Below are 19,795 nucleotides of genomic sequence, written 5' to 3' on the forward strand. Positions count from 1 at the left end.
AAAACTTGTATTAACTAAATAAAAAAATTATTTAAACTGTTGTTCCATTAACATATATATAAAATTGTAATATTATAAATTATTTCAGAAACTGAAATTCGCTCAAAACTGTTTTACAATTACAATGTAAACCATAAACTGTACATGGATCTGTCTTTGATATCGGGGTACCAAACGTGTCACACAATAAAATTTGACAAGACTGCCTCTTTTACAGTTTAAAATGTTTCACTTTCTAAATCTATTTTTTGTAATTTGTGTAACCTTTACTTGGTTTTAATAGTGGAGAACAAGCCAAATACTGTGCAGTCCTAAATGAGATCCCTACCCATTACATACCAGTTTGAGTCAGTGTAATCATCTATAAGCCCTTAGCAGCAGGTGATCCCTGTGTCTAAATCATCTCGAGAATGTCAACAGCCGCATGCATGGATTCATGCCCTAAGGGGTTAACCATCAGATCTAGTAGTGCAGAGCATGCTGGAATGCTGGCGGCACAGGTTTTAGTACAAGGTTGCAAAGCTCATTCAAGCAAAACAGCTAGGGTTACCAATATTACCGTATAAAAGCAACACCCCCGCCTTCTACCCAGAGGAGGTGTCAATGTTTAACTTACCAGAGCCAAATAAAGCCCAGTCTCTTCAATCTACACCCACTTTTACTGCTCTCGTGACAGACGCACACTCTCTTCCATCCTGCTGCGCTGGCTTGGCATCAGTGCCCAGGTAAGGAACTCTACCTCTCTACCTTGTCATGTGGGGATGGAGATATACTGTAGTTATGAATATGCTTCAGATGGCCCAAAGCTGCCAATCCTGCATCAAATAGAACAGAATACAGGGTCTGTGTTTATATAATATTTTAAGATTTAAACATTTGCCAGGATAAAGTTTTGTCCCTACAGCAACACACTTGGGAATTCTTTGACACTCTTATCCGATTGCACAAATCCATTACTTTACATTAATATTAATTTTAGGGATGCAACGGTTATGATTTTCCTTAACCGAAAACAAACCATAACCGACATTTTCATAAAACTCCAAACCGACCGATATCGACAAAAGATAAAACCGAACGGAAACCAAAATCTGCATGTAGGCGGCTCATATTAACATCCCTTAATCATTTTAATATAGTAACATAAATCAGAAGTTGTGATGAAATTTTCCCTGATTGATTCTGACAGCCCTCAGTAGGGATAACTGTGGCTTCATACTTAGTCTGGGTGTTGAGATGTCTAGAGCTGTTATCTTTTTAGGTTTTCAAAATGGTTTGTTGATGAAAGGTGCTGTTGCTGGTGCTAGTATTGGCAGGCATGCCTAAACCTTTGTGGGAGAAAAAAAAAAATGCATCCTAAAAGTGAAAATCTGAAGCTGGAAGTTTTTGAGTTAAAAAGTTGTTGAGCCAAACCATTGTGAAACTGGAATAACCCGTAAACTTGCAAAACAAACAAAAGGGATGCTGTGTGGACCAACTTGATAGTAATTTGTGGAAGACTGGAAGCTGACTAAGCACCTCTATTCATTGCAGTCTACCACTTAAAGTCGTAGTGCAAATATCTGGAAGATGCTTTAAATTAGATGCTTCTGTGAGCAAGTCAGTTTATTCTTTCTTAAGGTAGCTCAATTTACTGTGCAGGAATTGAAATGAGTTTCTGATTACTTTGTTGCTGTTCAAGTTTGATTGAATTCAAGTGCAAGAGCCTTAGCCTTAGCCATAGAGTCATCTGTATTATTGTAAAAGGTTGTAATAGACCAGCATACTAAACAGGGGCAGCTAACAGCAGGCCTGAGTTTTTGCTTTCTAGCATTCTAGTTTTTTTTGGTGACATAAGAGGACATTTTAATTTAGAAGTGTTTCCTCATCAGAATAAAATGTAAAATGCAGCCAAACATCTCAGTCCCTTTAAAGCCAATATGTTGATTAAATTGTTTCAATTTCGAAAAACCTAAGCAGCAGTACTACTCAGATGTGATTTGCATGTGATTTGCCACTTCCAATATAGAGACCTATTCACCAAGCTTGCATCACAGAAACTTCAGTCTGTTATAGACATGCTGTCGGCTTATAGAATGTTATTAATATCACACTGTATTTAAAAAAAAAAAAAGAATCATTCAGCTAAAAGTGAAGCAAATGCAGCAAACCAGTCCTTATACAGTGTTATATAAACTGTGCACAGGCTTGATCCGTTCAGCCATTCAGCAATTAAAACGTGAAAGCTGCTGGCACGATTATTTATCTCACGGCAACATGAATAATAGATCTCCTTCGTAGTTGAAGGTGACTCCTGTTTTTTCCTGCGTAGGTGGCTGTTTCCAAGCTCGTTTGCTGTGTTTTCCATAAACCATTGAGTCACGTCACACACAATGCATCTCCCTATTTGTGTAGAGCTTTACCTAGTTCAATGGGATAAATGAATGACGACAATAAAGCATGGCATTGGCTTAGGCTTAAAAATACAGGTAATGACTTTTCGAGTAGCTCTTTCCCCTGTGTGTGTGTGACCTCGTACAGTATTGAGCCAGTTCATCACACTGGTATGATGGTTACTCCAATGACAGTAGCTGGTAATCTTTTGACAATTGCACTTTTTTTTGGTCAATTTTGTAACACTTGACACAAAAAAACAATGACAATCCTTTTCCTTTGACAGTCCGATCTGGTCATTTCTGAATTGGAGGGTTATTATTTCCGTTACTGACTTTTGTTTAAGGTGCATTTTTCTGTACAAGAAAGTAGTTCCTAAAGAAATATGATTTTTTTGTGTATCTGTGTTGTGGCCAGCTCATGTAAAAAAAAAAAAAAAAAATCTTGTCATAAATAGTTACCAGTAACCAAGTTTTGTGTATTTTGTAATAAGCCGGGGAAACTGCAAAATCTCAGTATACTTTACTTTGCTCTTATTTGAATTTGATCTTATTTTCTACTAATTTTATTGTACTTTATAACTGCTCTTAACTGTAATGTGATGTTCTGTAAGTGATTTTCTGCACTGTGATATTTTGTAAGGTGATACTTTGTATTGTGATATTTTGTAATAACTGTAAGCCGCCCTGGATAAGAGCGTCTGCTAATAAATAAATAAGAATAATAATGGTTGTTTGTACTAGCAGAATATCTAAAACCAAAATAGTAAAATGCATTAATCATTAAGGATGACTGGCAAGTGTAAGGTGCTGCAGTAGCCATGGCTCAAGAGCAGACAACAGTGACTGTGGGGGAGCTTGTAGCTGCTGCAGCCCCTTCTCCCCCAGCAGGTGTCACTAGTAGACTGTGAAGGGCGTTGAGGATCCTTGAAATAACATCGTTATTTAAACAACCATTCTACCCGCTTACTGTGCTTCAACACCTAAAACTGCAGAGTTAAAAACTACACACTAAAACCCAAACACACACAATTAAATGTGACAAAGGAAGGAAATAAAACTCTAATTGCACAACCCTGTAACTCTACCTATGTGATTAAAAACATAAATAAAACACAGTGGTGCAAATGGAAGAGAGTTATATGTAATTTAATACAGGGGATCTGTTTTTAAGCAAGACAATGGCACATTTTCATAGCGGTTTAAAAGTAGCATTCCTATTGCTCTGAGTGGGTTAGAGATGGATTATTTTTCTTTGATATTTTGTGAATGCAGAACATTTATGACGTAGGAGGGGCGCTCTGTAGCCTCGTTTGTTTATAACTTCAGATATGACAGAAACGGAATATTATTCTCAAGTGGTAACAAGCTTCTATCAAGATACACAGTACTTTCCAATCAGTGTAGAATTTGTGATATGATTGAAAACAAGCGTGCTAACATTTGAAGAGTGGGAGTAAGGAGGTAATTCGACTTGAAGCAAGTCATTGACCTTAAGATAACATGGTTGGTGTTTTTCATGGTAAAACATGGTAGACTAAAGCAACCTGTAACCATATTATGTTTGTGTTGGAAATTAAACAGTATCCTGTTGTGTGGCAATGGCAACTGTGAACTTTAAATGGTACCTATTACTGTATTTTCTTACATTTTATACAGCCTTATTAAAATAAAAACACAATTAAGCCTACCTATCAATACCCAATTTAGACAGGAAAAAAAACATAAAACTTGCATTGTTGCTCCTGACCAACATAATTGAAGCCCAGCACAGGTCAGCAACCCAGGCTAACCTCGGCTAAATCTCCAATGCAAGCCTGCAGTCCCCTGTTCACCACAGTAAATGAGGTCTGGTTGTCAGTTGTCTTCTTTATTCGATTCTTCTCCTCTGCTGGTGACAGTTAAAAGTGCTGGATTAATAGCTTTGTTCTCCAGCTCTAATTCACCAAACTAAAATGTGTCAGCCTGGCATGCTTCAACACGCAATACAATTGAAATGCAGGGGTTATTATTTAAATATCACTTGGGTGGGTGAGGTCAGCTGTGGAATAAAAGCGATCTGAGCCATCTTGATTCCTACAGAGCGATACACAGCTAGTTTATGACCCACATTATTCCCACATTTTATATATATTGTTCCTTAGGGTTTGTATTTGTTTGAATCATGGAAACCTCAAGATTCATGATTGAGAGTTCTAGAAGAGTACCAATGCTACTTCCATCTTCGGATGGTTAAGTTCTCGGACAGGGAGAACTTATCAGAGAATTTAGGACCAAGGCTTTATGCTCTTGACATACATTACATTGCAGTGCCAATGCCTCCTTTGCAACATTCTGGTTACAGCTGTTCTACATCAAAAAGCCATGTAAAGCTTTCTCCATTACCATAATGGCTCTTGTAAAATATTAACTATGATAACAATGTAAAATGCACTTAAAGGACAGCTTTGAACTCTCGGCAAGATGAAGGTCATTGCAAACCTCATTGCAGGCTATGAACATATTACCTGCTAAACTGCGGATCGTACATGACTAACCGTGCAAGTTTTGCAGGATGTTATTTGAATCTCACGGAATGAGACAGGTCTCCCTCGGCTTCCGCCCAAAAGCTTGTAAGCTTCTGAACAATCTGCCTCTGTCTTATTGTTTGAGTTTATCAGCACCTGGCTATCCAAGACATTTGGTGCTCAGATTTTGCAAGCTGCAGAATTACCTTTGGCTCCTATCAATAATGAGCACCAATACCACTTCAGGGAAAAAGCTGCAATGTAAGATAACCCTCTTACCTCTTAACCCCCTTTGCTATACTAAGGTAATAAGTAAAATAGCTTTAAAATGCATTTTATTACCCTTTTAGCGCTAGTAATGCCACTTTCCTTTTTGATTATGCTGAAGATAGCACTTTGCTTGTTTTTTAAACTTTGATTTGCAAAAATGTCAAAGACAATGTTATAGATTAAATGTTTCCACTCCTCCCTGGTGCCTAATCACTTTATGTCGTATACTTTAAACTCACTCCAATGGCCTGGTCTAGTTGCATCCTGACTATCCATGGCTCTTTATCTGAAGTATGGACGTATCCTGAATTGACAAGGGAGTAAAACAAAGAAACAAAAGATTCTCGGTTTGGATTAAAGCGTCCAATAGGTAGTGTTATGGCTATTGGTATGGGTTGTAATGTTGCAAGCTATGTTGCAAGCTGCTCAGTAGGGGGTTGCTGTCTTCTGTGCAAGGTGTCACATGGAAATGAGTTGTATACAGCTAAAGCCAAGAGAATGAGAATTGTGTCTGTGGAATGTGACTTTACTAATGTTACTGGGAAAAACACTCTGAGCAGACGTTGTACTGCAGCAGAGGTGTGTGTTACTTAATGTTAGCATTGCATAACTGAGAAACCAGGAAACAGTGTTGCAGGTGTTTATTTTGATAGATGGTATATTTAAATAAGGGGTGATATTTATACTGGGTAATTCGAAGCATGAACAGTGAGTTTAGTGATTGTTACTTTTTAAGCTTAGCTGAGAGATCCAAATAAAAAAATTAAAAAGGGAGATGGTAACAATATTTGAAGATATTTGCACAAACCGGTTGTTCTGTATGATTCTGTATTGCTGTGTATGCTTAGGCCATGCCATGCTTACTATTCCAGCAAAACTTACTTCTGAAAAGACTCCTCAAGACCGATTGTGGGGGACATTAATAGCGATGCTCTGTGCTCTGAAATGAGCCTGCGTAACACTGATATGTCCACTCCCCACTTCACCTTACCTCTTCGCAACTAGCCCTAAGGAACAATTTAAATGACGACTAGGTTGCTTTATAATATGTCCCGAGAATAAACACACACACACAAAAAAAAAAAAATTGATGTTATGTTTATTTCACCCAATTAATGTTAGCCAGTGTTTGACCCTTGCATATATTCCCTGTACTACTCAAGTATAATGATCCCTTTGTTTTGGCTTGCTGCTGGGGTGGGGGTCGAGCTGGAGAGCTGGGTGTTATAATGGGTGGGGGCTGTAGAGGGCGTACTCAATGAGTAACAGTCACATCACTGAACACAGTGCCTAAAGACCTTTTGGGAGGTCCCCTGTTGACAATCTGGAGCGTACGAACAGGGAAGAAAAGAATACTGAATCGGGAAAACTAGCCAGATCCATTAATTAGCAAACAGGTTTCCAGTTCAGGGGAAGGTGGCCGGAAGTCCCTCTGCATGGGTATTGATGTCACTGCGTAGACCCAGGCTGAAGCGGACATTCTTTAAAAATGACACCTAATAAAGCACTGGAGTTCTGAAGGAACCGGCAGCAGCCAGTGCAGACCAGATCCCCACAGACCCAGCCACAACCAATGTAGTCAGCTTCTTACTTAATGAGCTTCAATGGCAGTGGCGCTATGTGGTGATGCTGTGTTCTGATAAAGGTTCTGCTACGGGTTTTATTAAATTGTATCTCAATGTAAATTCCATTCCCAAATGTTTTCTGTAAAGGGCCTTGCTTCATTGCCAAATGACAAATATCAAAATAAAAAAAATTGACATCCATCTTGGCTTTTGTATCGATGGGCAGACTGGTTTAGTGTTAATCCAGGACAGGAGGCAGTTTAGAGAGTCCTGACACATATTACAGGTACAAGCACAGAGCCCATTTATTTTAGAAGTCAAATGATTCAGACCATACAGAGCCCAGTTTCACAGTTCTTCAACTAATGTGGACCAGAATCCAGTTTTTCTATTATTATTATTATTTATTTCTTAGCAGACGCCCTTATCCAGGGCAACTTACAATTGTTACAAGATATCACATTATTTTTACATACAATTACCCATTTATACAGTTGGGTTTTTACTGGAGCAATATAAGTAAAGTACAACAGCAGTGTCCCCTACCAGGGATTGAACCCACGACCCTCCGCTTATGAGGCCAGAGCCCTAACCACTACTCCACACTGCTGCCCTATTGTCTAGCATGCTATATAAGACACATCTACACAGCTGCTGAAAGACATTCAACAGGGTATTTTGTGGGGTCACATTTTATTTCACTGTTTGATATTTCACTGTGGGGTTCAAAATTTGACTAAGCACAACCTTGAGATTCAACACCCTCCCTCTTCCCTGCCAGCTTCTCAAATGACCCCTCAAGAGCAATCGTCCCCGGATATCCGCTTATCGGCACTCCTTTAGTATAATTTTTCACTTGCTGCATCATTTCTGTTGTCCGATGACTTTAAGTTCGGGCCGAGTCACAAAAAGGGTTGCTGGTATTGTGCCATCTGTAATCTAGAGTCCACGGGGAACAAAATTACAGTACAAAAGATTTGGCTGTTGCAAAGTGGCCTCTGTAATTGGAAGGAAAAACACACACACACCTCTGCGGAAAAGCCACCTACACAAAACAATAGATAACATGAATATGTTTGAATAAGAAAAGCTGTGTGCTGTACTCTTAGTTTAAGAATGAGATTTTGGAGATAGAAAAGCTGTAGACACAGACAGATATTGCAAAAAGTGAAATACATTGTAAAAAGAACATGCAGAAAATGAATGTGTCGCGCTCCTCAATTGTAAATGATCTACAGTATCTCTTAAGTTATTTTTCTATTTTTCACCTACCTGTCGGAAATAAACAGGTTTACCCGGGTTTAAATGTTACGTTATGTAAAAGTTGTGTTCATTTCAAATTAAATTTTCAGGGCAAAAAAAAAAAAAAGTCATGTGATTGCATTGCTGCTAATGACTTTCGGCTTCTTGAGTTACATAGAACAAAAGCCCCAGGTGATACAGTTTGGAAAGTTACTGTACCAGCCACAGGAAACTCGACCTCAATCAAAATAACTGCTGTGCAATTATACGGAAAATTATTCTGCAGAATTAGTGCGAAACATATTACAATATTTAACTTCTTTGTCTTATACAATGAAGTGAAAGTGAAGATGACACAGTGTCACAGCCAACAAGCAGGGAAACACACATGAGCCTGACTGTGAAATTGGAAGTTATGTGGGTTAAGTGCTAATCTCCATCGATTCAGGTTTAGATATATGGTTGTTTACTTGAGGTGCTTCCCGCACTGTAAAATCTTACCAGCAGGCTAGCCAAACCACTGTGGGTTTCTCTAATGTCAGAAGCAACAAGAATATCTTGAGGCGTGCAACTGTACACTCCCTGAACAATTTGCTGAGACTTGTAACCAGGTAACGATTTACCAAGTGCTGCTGTTGCATAGGAGTGTTTGTGACACCGAGACATGTCAGTTTATTTGTTGGGTATGTCATCTGTAAGATAACAATTAGTCATATCCCTCCCAATGTTGGTTAACGTTTGGTTGGGAATCTGCAGCGTGAAAAGCCAAAAGATCGGTCAAATAAATCCTGCAGCATCCTAAGCTCCTCACACCCTTCCGAGAAAGGTCAAAAGGTTTGAAAGGTTGAACAAACGGTGCTCTTTTTCGGCAGAAACAAACAGGCTCAGATCTAATGATCAGCAAGACAGCAGCCTTGGCCGTGGTTTCAGGAAGACTGTGGCAAGGCTGGGTTCTTTCTGCTCTCATCAAAACAACACCCACTGCATCTGTTTCTGGGGGGTTGCAAATGATAGTGCATTTGTTGTTCTGGTGGTGTTATGACCTGCGTAGTAATTTTCCATGTCGTTCAGGTTTGCAAAGCAGCATCTTCCTTTGTTTTAAAAAGAGAATTTTGAACCAAGGCGTGATTATTTTAAGAAAGCCTTTCAGTATTATTCATCTGCTCTTTTGCATTCCCATAAATTTAGTTCCGTATTTTTGGTTACCAGGGAAATAACATTAAAAGGGAAGTGATGTTAGTAAGTGCCGGACTGTTGAGTAAGTCAGAGAGTGATTCAGAGTTCTTTCAGTTATTTCGGGAAGCCCTGGGGTATGACATTCGCCTGCCATTCACAGGCCTGGCTCCTAACTTCCTCTGGTGGGATGCTGGGATGATTTGATTGCAGCTTCCAGACTGTCATTGCGCACAAACCAAGACCAGTATATGGACTCTTCCTCTGACGACTCCAAGACATCCCATTGAACAATCACCTGCTCAGAGCAGATAGACGTCACTTACTGCTTTGTAAGTCTGCCAGAAAGTCAGCCACATGAATTACATCTATAATAATTGGTAAGTTCATCAATAACTACAGCATAATAAACTCAATGGCAGAATACGTGGTAATACTAAAAGTAAAAGTATTTGGTAAATGTTTCTACTGGAAGTCCTTGTCATTGAAGATAGAGAGAAAGGCTTCTGGTCAGAAAGTGAGAGTGAGAGATTATCTTTTAAGAGTAAAAGTAAATAAGTCATTTGTTTTAAGAGTCTTTCCATGAGTTAGCAGCGAGTCACTCCTCCCACACAAAAGTCTGTAAAGCAGGGCTGGAACAGATGACAAGCCAAATTAAAGTGGAGTGTGCCAAGCATTATTCTTCAATGATGAGATTGCTGGTGTTTACAAGATATTAAAAGAAAGAAAGAACGTTTTTGGTTGGAAACACTGAATCATGCACAGAGTCTGAAGGGTTGAGGTTGACTCAGCGGACACCCAAAGCGTTTTGGCAGGCTCTGGGCTTGATAGAGAGCCCCTGATAGTTTATTTTGGTGACAACCAGTGGGGTTTTCTGTAAATGGCTGATATGGACTCATTATCCAATTTTAACAGGTCAGACAAGTTCTTATCAACAGTTCACCTGTAACTATAAAACACTTGATGATAGAATAGGTTGTGTTACTAAAAATTGTACTAAGAATAGTTTCTTATCATCTTATCAACCGTCCACATCAGATTATTAAACTTGCAAAAGGCCTTTTCTCTAAATCCTTGTATTTCTTTAAGTCCTTTGTTGCTTTCTTTAAAAGGAGTAAAGGCACAGTGCTAATGAAGCAATGGAAAATTATACACCTTTCCTAATATGGCATTAGGGCATCAGTGAGGCATTGTGCCTGCTTAGTGACTCTGCCTGCTAATTCCACTTTTCTAAGAGCAATATCAAGAGAGCACCATGGCGATGCATTACTGTCTCCTGGCAACTATCTTGTTATACCAAACTCTATTGACACAGAACAGAAATTATAAAATGGTAGTGATGACCAGATTTGTGTCCTAAAATAGAACAGGGATCATACAAAGTGCGCTATCAGACAGAAAAGGGACACAAAATCACATGAATGAAGTCCGTGAACCAACTGAAAAAGAGGATGTTGTCACATCTAAATAGTTGTATATAACTACTGGTAATACATGTCTCAGCAGTAACCACAAGGAGGCTGTGTGGTTCAGTGGTTAAAGAAAAGGGCTTGTAACCAGAAGGTCCCTGGTTCAAATCCCACCTGAGCCACTGACTCATTGTGTGACCCTGAGCAAATCACTTAACCTCCTTGTGCTCCGTCTTTCGGGTGAGACGTAATTGTAAGTGACTCTGCAGCTGAAGCATAGTTCACACACCCTAGTCTCTGTAAGTCGCCTTGGATAAAGGCATCTGCTAAATAAACAAATAAATAAATAAAAAAACCACAAGCATCCTTCCGTGTGTTGCTGCAACTTTAAAGAATTACTGCATAATCTGTACAGTGACTTCAGATAGCAGCCAACAGGACCCAAGCAGGAGTGTTGGCATATAGGAAGTCTCCAATCTGTATATAAAATATCCTTTTGAGACACGGTTGAACTGTTGATAATCAATCATTTCAACTATAAAGTACAGTTAAACGGCTATAATGTACACAGATACCAGGATATACTGCAAGACTAAATAGTCATTGAGGAATGGCCACAACGGATCTTTAAGCATGTATGAGGGGAGATCTAATTGTTTTTATAGGGTATTTATGAAAATAGTGGAGGGGCGCTTCCTTTTTGTGTCTGACCTAAGTGTGGTTACCCAATCAATATAATCCTTGGTGTTTGCAGGATTTTCCCATGAGGGTGATGAAACTGTGATAAAGTCACTGAACCACAAACCTGAGCACACTGGAGCAAACTTCAGCTGATCTTTAAGTGGTACCATGTTTATGATTTATAACGTTGAAAATTGGTAATTTATTCAAATGTTTGCCTCGGGATGTGTGCAGTGCAGACTGTCTGGGTCCTGGCTGAACGCTGCTGTTTCCTAATTACAGCCAGTGTGTTCTTCCTTGTCAGAGATGACTGTAAATGTTTTGTTAATGTTTTGTTTGTCTTCCAAGTCTCTGATTCATTCACTGAGGAGGAGCATGTTGCACAATGGCCTGGCTGCAGCCCAGCTTGTGGTTTCGCATCACTGTGTGTGTGTGTGTGAGGTTGCAGTTGACATCGATTCTCAATTACAGAGACGAGCAGCTTGCTCCCGTCAGCTCCACATAGGCGTGAAGACGAGATGCCTCTATATTTCCCAATTTAAAATGCATCATAAAATTGATTGAAGTGCTCTTTGCCTTTTAGACTTTGGTTCAAATTTAGAATACCCTCTTGTTTGAAATACGCTGGCACGCTGATGGGAATGTAAAGGGTTACCCGCCACTTACTTTAAAAATCCTTTAAAAAATAGACTGCATTCAACGTGGCTCTGAGGTAGCATGGTCTAGTGGTTCAAACTTAGGACTGGGAAGCATGGTGGTTTAAGAGTTAGAGCTGAGGACCACTAGACAGTTTGGTCACGTGGTCAAAGCTGAGTGACTAAGATGCAGTGTGGCCTAGTGGTAGAGCTGAGAGACTTGGAGGCAGTGTGGCCTAGTTGTTAGCACCTATTCAAATGAGAGACTTGGAAGTAGTGTGGTCCATGAACGGTGAGGCAATGTGTGAGGATATGTAGCCTAAAAAATGTACTGCTGCAACCAGAGCTGTGAAAACAGTCATGGGTCATAAATGGGGTGGGGTCTGTTTCTAAGAATAAAAAGGTCTTGCTAAATATTGTGAAACTTCTTCCAAGGCATAGAGTCAGAGGCAGTTGGTGACCACAGTGGCACAATTTCATTTAAGACATCCCAGTGTTATCAACCAGTACACACTGGGAATCCAAGTGGCAATATCCATACCAGTGTGCATTCCCTATCCATTGTAATGCCATTGCTAGGGTATCTTCAGGGTAACATTATATTATGAAAGTAGTCCCAGTGGAGTTTTTTAACTTTTCTATAAGGGCACCTCAACTCTGCTTTCTTTACACCAGGTGATGTGTGTTCGTACTCTTCAGCTGGAGAGGAGAATGAAAGTGAGCATTTGTGTTTGCCCCCCCCCCCCCCCCCCCCCCCCCCCATTTGCAAGACAGCATGCTGCAACACCAAGTGCTGAACAAAATCCTTAGCAAAGACACTTGCTGAGAGGTTTTTAAACAGTCTAGTGCTTGCAACTGGGAACAAAGAACACCCACTTGAATTGAAGCTCACTGTATACTCCTCAGTGCTAACCCAGCTGTAAAACACACACACGTTGTTACAATGCTTATAGCGTTGCAAAATTATGAATTTGAATTCTGTTTACTACACACCTCTGTTTGGGTGAAATGTTTTGTGTTTCAGCCTGTGGCAATCGTTCTGTCCTGGGATGGAGCCTGCAAGGCCTGTCCTGACAGTTTGTTCCAATCAGAAAAGTTTTGTACCTATCAAAAAGATTGAAAGCCTAAGTGGCAGCTACTTATAAATAAGTAAAGATAAAAATCAATGCTACTACTGTACTACTATGCTTAATAGTTTAAGATCTACAGTGCTGTCTTTTACTAAGGTTAAAATAATTGTACTAAAACAAAAACGTAGTTCAATGGAGTATTGATATAGAACACAACACTGAAATAGATAACCAATGTGCATAGTTTCAAACCATTTTGATAACATTAGTATGTCAAAAATGAAAATTCTACTGTCTTCCAATGGCTCAAAACCAAAGGTCATCACTACGGTTATAACTTATGACTGAGCGCTTGAAGTAAGGGACACATCTGATTTTGCCATCTATTTTTATTTCTTGTAGGATTTACACACAAGACTCTTTGACGAACAATGTGAGTGTGCCGCTGACTGCCTATAGAAGACACGTTGAGCAACTCTGAGCAGAGATGAGTACTAACAGCACCAACTACACCACCATCCTGCAGTCAGAAAAAGGAGGGCATCCCAGCAGGAGTGGTTTCCATGGAGCAGGTGGATGCAGGAGAAGGCGCTACGTGCAGAGGGATGGCAGCTGTAATGTTTTACTGCACAATCTACCGGGGGAGTTGGGCAGCTACATGGCCGACATCTTCACTACCTTGGTGGAAATAAGGTGGCGTCTCATGTTCCTCATCTACTCGCTCTCCTACATCCTATCCTGGCTCTTGTTCGGGGCTGTCTTCTGGCTGATCGGCCTTTGGAACGGCGACATGAAGGACCAAGAGAACAAGCCTTGTGTCTACAATGTACGCAGCTTCACCGCAGCGTTTCTCTTCTCTCTCGAGTCCCAAACCACCATCGGCTACGGCTACCGCTGTGTGACAGAGGAGTGCATGCTTGCTGTCATCTTTGTGACGCTGCAGTCCATCATCAGCTGCATCATCGACACCTTCATCATCGGGGGGGTGGTGGCCAAGATGGCGTCCGCCCGAAGGAGGGCGCAGACTGTTGGCTTCAGCGACTGTGCAGTAATTGCCATGAGGGATGGCCAACTCTGCCTCATGTGGCGTATCGGAGATTTCCGCCAAAACCACATGGTGGAGGGCACAGCAAGGGCACAGCTACTCCGCTACCAGGACCACCCCACCGGCAAAGTGACAGTGACTTACCGCGACTTGGAGCTGTCCGACAATGAAATCCTTCTGGTCACGCCTGCCCTTTTAATCCATAAGATCGGTCCTGCAAGTCCTCTGTATGGGCTGAGCTGGCAAGGCTTACAGCAGGAGGACTTTGAGCTGGTGGTCACTTTCACTTACACAGGGGACTTTACGGGAAACTCTCACCAGACACGTACCTCCTACATGCCCGCTGAGATCCGCTGGGGCCAACAATTCCGAGACTTACTCATAGTGAAGGAGAGGTACTACAAGGTGAACTACTCCCAGTTTCATAAGACCAGAAAGGCGTGGACCCCAGAGTGCAGCGCTGAGGAACGCGACTGGAAAGAACAAGAAGCGGCTCCACAGCCAAGCGACGCAGGACACGGGCCCAAATCCAATGCAGGGAACACTGGCAATAGTGAGACTGTCATTCCCCCCGATAAGTCATGGAACATAGAACCAGAGGAGCCGCTGTTTAAAAAAGCTGTTGTGATGTTAGGGAGCATTTCAAGGGAGTCTCAGATGTGAATTATGTATGGAAGTGTACAGAGAGAAACTGTTCTTCATTGAAAGCTACTTGAAGAGTAAGTAGCGGGGTTCCAAAAAATTACAGTGTTATACATCCCCACGTGTTATGCACCTGTCATTTTTCTTTTCATTGTTAACATCCTGACAACTTTTTACACTTAGAACTTTAAAGTCTGTTTCAAAACTGTTTTCAAAATGGCTGCTCTAGTGCACTGGGGTTTGAGATCTGTCCTCTAAATCACTGCAGGAAGAGTGATAATTTAAAAAAAAAAACATAACAAGTGCTCTGGCTTTTCTGTCAAACATACTTCAAAGTTATACATGTAAAACGTTATCAGCATGTTGACAATAAAAAGAAAAATGGCAGGTCCTTTATTTAAACGGGGACGTGTAACGCTAGATTTTTCGGAACCTCGCTACTTACTCTTTAAGTAGGTGCTTAATATATCCATACAAACGCTAAAGGTAAAATCCTGCTGGAGTTAAAATCAGGATTGGAATGTCATTTTGGAGCCAGATTTGGGCTGTTCCTTGTTTGCTAATCATGATTTTAGTACCGGTTGTGAAAATGTGCCAAGTATTTTTGACACAGTAATACATTCCTTCCCATGACTTGATTTTGAACAGGCTTTGTGCATGTTTCAGCATTAGAGGTATAGGGTTAAATATATCGGTACATCAATTATTTGAGCTTTTATGGACATTGAATGAAAATGTACTTCATATTAAACATCTCCTTTTTAACAGAGACATACTTTAGCCAGTTTCTGTCTCATGTATAATAAAACATAGGCAGGGTAATAAAATCAAATGGAAAAAGAAAGGACCAAAAAGCAAAGCTGAATTATTGTGGAGAAAGTGGAATTGCTTTTAATGTTCTTTGCCCAGTTATTTGCCTTTTAATTGATTTTATTTTTCCACTTCAGAGTTTACTTTAACTAAATAATTTCCCTTTTACTATACATTTCCACGAAAAGGCAAGTCCCCATGAACTTAAGAAGCACCAGGACATTTGGTAGGACACACAAGAAAATAAAAATGCTTTTACTGGGCAATGAAAAAGCATTGTGAACAACTTCTCTCCCAAATGTGCATGCACTTCTTCAGTTTAGAATAAGTTTAACTGGGGATAAAACATACCTCTTTCCAATTTAAACATATGTATTATTCTGGCACACTGAGTTCTAAGCTCACTGAATTCTCAGTTCCAAACTGTGCTAAGAATTCCATATTTGCTCCAAACTGGGGAAAAAAAGATACACTTTATGCTTGTATAGGTATTTAATCAGCCAATCACTCAGCCTCTGAAGACCAAAGTGTGGTAAATGTCAATTGATTGAACTCAATCGTATTGAGTTGTGCAGCACAGAAATGCATGTCATTGGGTTTTGTACTGTTGTTTGTAAGTAATATGTTGGAAAATGGCCTGTGAAATTTTTTGTCGGCTTTATGAAATCAACATGATGTAGGCAATATCTGCCAAATAAAAGTACTTAGTATCATTAAAACAGTGTTTTTAATGTTTTTTTTTTTTTTTTTTTTCATTACTTTTGACCAGATTTTCTTAGCTTTTGCTCAAGTGCTAAATCTGTACAAGTAAGAGATGTCCCTGTTTAAAAATGATTTTAGTTGGGTGCATTTTAATAAGGGATAACTCCTATTGGAAACAGTAGTCTCTTTTTGCAGTTGCACAGTGGGCGTTTGTGTGCCTGTCATGCAATTTCAATTTATTTTCTTACTGTTTTTTGTTTAGTTTTTTATACACAAATGATCCCCTGATGACATATATAATTTTAAGCACGATCCTGACAATTCGAGAATGCAGTGCTTGTGATAATCTGTAGACCTATAGATTATGTTATTGTCAATATGCATACAGTATACCCAATGCAATATAGGAATCGTCGTTGTAGCTTTCTGTATCATGTAAGTGTACACAGACGCACTGTATTAAGAATCTCTAGCTCGCCACCTTGTGGGCCAATCTGGTACCGCCTGTGTTCCTGGAAGGTTAATCGCCCGTGAAACTGCATACTTAAGTAACGTGGATCAGGGAGCCAGCTCACGGAGCATGCCCGAGCACACTGCGCACCGTGTCCGGGCTAAAAATAATCACCCCATGTTTATAGCAGGAGCAGGAAAAAAAAGCAAAAAAAATAATCATTTCTAAACAAGTACAGAGAAAGAAAAACTATAATAATGCACGACCCACTTCTGGTAATTAATGACCAGTGTGCATGGTATAATGAAACAGTTTCAGTGGGAGATAGACAGCGTGGAGAAAGGTTTCTAAATATAGTGTGCGCACAGTATTACATCAATAAACTCATGCTGTACTCTTAATAAGGACGGGGCTGCCAAAAATCAATTATTTTGTCAGGGTTTTAAGATCTAAAACCCCAACCGACCCCTCCCTTCAGACCGTACAGCTGTTGCAGGGCTCCCAGATGCGGTAATATCAGTTGTCCGTGCTTGTGAAAAAGACAAGTTTTAATAATGATTACATATTATACTGTTGCCTGTCAACATTTATACCGGTGTATTGATCAACACCCCTTGCACCTTACTCTGCCGCGTGTATATAAGTAGCGCTTTATCAGCGCGACAGGTGGATCGTTAGGATAAACAGGTCTTTCTCGTTATATTTTTGATCGTGCTTTATATAAAACACTACAGTGGAACTGCAGTGTGTGATCACACAATATGCTGTGGATTTTCTTCACTGTAAAACGCAATTTTGAGGCACTGGATATTAAAATATTGATTTGCTTTGGGTTCATCGAATTTCACTGTAAATGTGTATTTAATTTTATATCGCTATAAGAAACACGTTGGATAATGAGGTATGCACTGCTGCATAATTTATTTCTATTATTATTATTATTATTATTATTATTATTATTATTATTATTATTATTATTGCTGGTGTGGTTGTTCAACTACGGACTTTTTATCCATACAGCTAGTATACTGACACTGTACTTTCATACTCGTGTGTGTCCCTAATTGAGCTATAACACCTAATAGGTGACCTAGGCAATACTCTCCGGTTAATGGACTGTTCGCCAAAAGCAGGAAACAGATATCTGTTCAAATACTGTTGCAGGGTTAGCCAGCACAGCGTGTAGCTCGCTGGCAAAGTGCCGAACAGAAATAAGCGACTTATCTCTGACTGGAATAGCAGAATATAAACGACTTGAGGCAGGTGAGTTTAGTTTTTGTATTATGTTCTGACGGCGCCGAGCAACAGTGGTGAAGTGTTTTTATAGAGTGTGTTTCAACACCACAAATGAAGCAAAGCACAAATTAGTATATAATTAGTATACTACTACTACTACTACTACTACTACTACTACTACTACTACTACTACTACTACTAATAATAATAATAATAATAATAATAATAATAATAATAATAATAATGCGGTCTTTTGATTTATTTCTATAGAAAACTCTAGCAGGCCATTCAACTTCAGTTAATTTATCGATGTCACTGGTTTATTAAAATACACTTTTTAAAAATACAGGGTTTCGTATAATTAGTTCTGAATCGTTATATCCCTCGGTAGCCATCCGTAAAAGCACATTATATGTAGTTATCTTGTCATGCAGGAAAGTGACTAACATGAGAGGCACAACATTAAAGAACCGGTTTATTCCCATTGCTGTAAAAGAATGTAAGAAACTTCAAATAAGCTTTTCGAGGTTTTTTTTTTTTGTTTTTTTTAGAAAAGTGTCAGTTATTAAGTAGGCTACATGTTTTGACGGCTTCGGGGAAAAAAGAAAAATCCCCTCTACACGATACAGCCTAACTAAACGACCGACACAAAACGCATATTGATCAGGCGTGGTTTAAACAACTGTACACGATTACAAGCGATGTTGTAAAACTTTATCTTGCTGCTTGTGTAAAACACAGACACGACAAACACGTGACACGTTGTATATTCAACCCCTGCTAAATGCCCCTAGGAACTGTGACATAATTACAGTATAGTATAGGCCTGGGTGTTGTCTTTAAATCAATGTCAATTAAAAGTATGACATTCTTCCTATGCATATCCTAGGCAAGAGCTTTTCACAGAAAGAATAAGGCTTCTTTTATGTTTTTTATTTTCTTTCATTTATGCAAATACTGAAATGAAATGTATTGTTATTATTAGCAGTAGTAGTTGCACAGTACTAGTCGTGGTAAGGCTGGATAAGGAGTTGATCATGCTTTTTTTGTCCGTAGAATTTAATTATCTAATTCATGTTCAAAGAGTTATATTTTTCTAAATGCATTATTATTATTATTATTATTATTATTATTATTATTATTATTATTATTATTATTATTATTATTATTAATAACAACAACAACATTCTCATTATTATTGTTGTTATTAGTGTTATTATTATTTGTAGTCATAGTGATAACTTACAGGACATGGTTATAATACAGTATAATCCATAAATCCACGGTGTCAAATCATTTTACACGTGATGTAGGTAATACATAAACATAACTTCATCATGTAGGTTTAAGATGAACAATTAGTATTCCTCATACTTCATCTAGTTTTAAACTTGTCATGGAACCTTCATCACGTTCGAATATTGCCATTCAGAAGCTCTCGCACCCTGACAGGTAGTATCTGTAGCGCTCGCTAGACAGGACAAGTACAGGGTCTCATTGAGCGCTCCTTTACAGTGCTGTAGCTTGACAAATTGAAACTGATACTGTGAAATCGATGTGTTTATTAATGTAGCCAGTTAGTGTGATGCTTATTTCGCCCTCGACTATGCTTACAATACGTAAAAGAGACAGCTAGGCGGATAGACAGACAGACAGATATTATTGGTTCAGGATAGTCATAATATGGGAAACAGAAGAACTAACAGACAAATAACTTGGAACTGAGTATGTGCGCTTGCGTAATAGGCATTCTCAAATAAATAAAGTTGTCTTTTACACATTATATAGACTGTGCCCAATGATATCATGAAGCAGTCAACATCAACGCTGCTTGAACACGCCAACAGAAGAGACTCGTAGCGCCTGTCACTCACATCGACCCTTTAGCACTCCGATTGGCAGAGAAGGGGTGTGGGCGGAGAGAGTCGGCAAACGCTATTTAAAATGCATTGTGGAAAGACTTGGCGAGCCAGAGTACCATTCAC

At 39.4% G+C, this 19,795-nt stretch overlaps 1 protein-coding gene across 1 annotated transcript; it reads left to right on the plus strand.

The window, feature by feature from the left end:
• Positions 1 to 210: 210 nt before the first annotated feature.
• On the plus strand, positions 211 to 16,140 carry LOC117423788 (inward rectifier potassium channel 16-like). Its single transcript, XM_058989787.1, has 2 exons — positions 211 to 725; positions 13,327 to 16,140. Exon 2 carries the CDS (start codon positions 13,412 to 13,414, stop codon positions 14,630 to 14,632), a length of 1,221 nt encoding a protein of 406 aa, XP_058845770.1. The 5' UTR covers positions 211 to 725; positions 13,327 to 13,411; the 3' UTR covers positions 14,633 to 16,140.
• The last annotated feature ends 3,655 nt before the right edge of the window (positions 16,141 to 19,795 follow it).

This window comes from Acipenser ruthenus, chromosome 17, assembly GCF_902713425.1.
Source record: "Acipenser ruthenus chromosome 17, fAciRut3.2 maternal haplotype, whole genome shotgun sequence".
NCBI lineage: Eukaryota > Metazoa > Chordata > Actinopteri > Acipenseriformes > Acipenseridae > Acipenser > Acipenser ruthenus.

Coding starts and splice junctions, on each gene's coding strand:
- LOC117423788 (XM_058989787.1), top strand. CDS start 13,412: ATGAGTACTAACAGCACCAACTACACCACCATCCTGCAGTCAGAAAAA.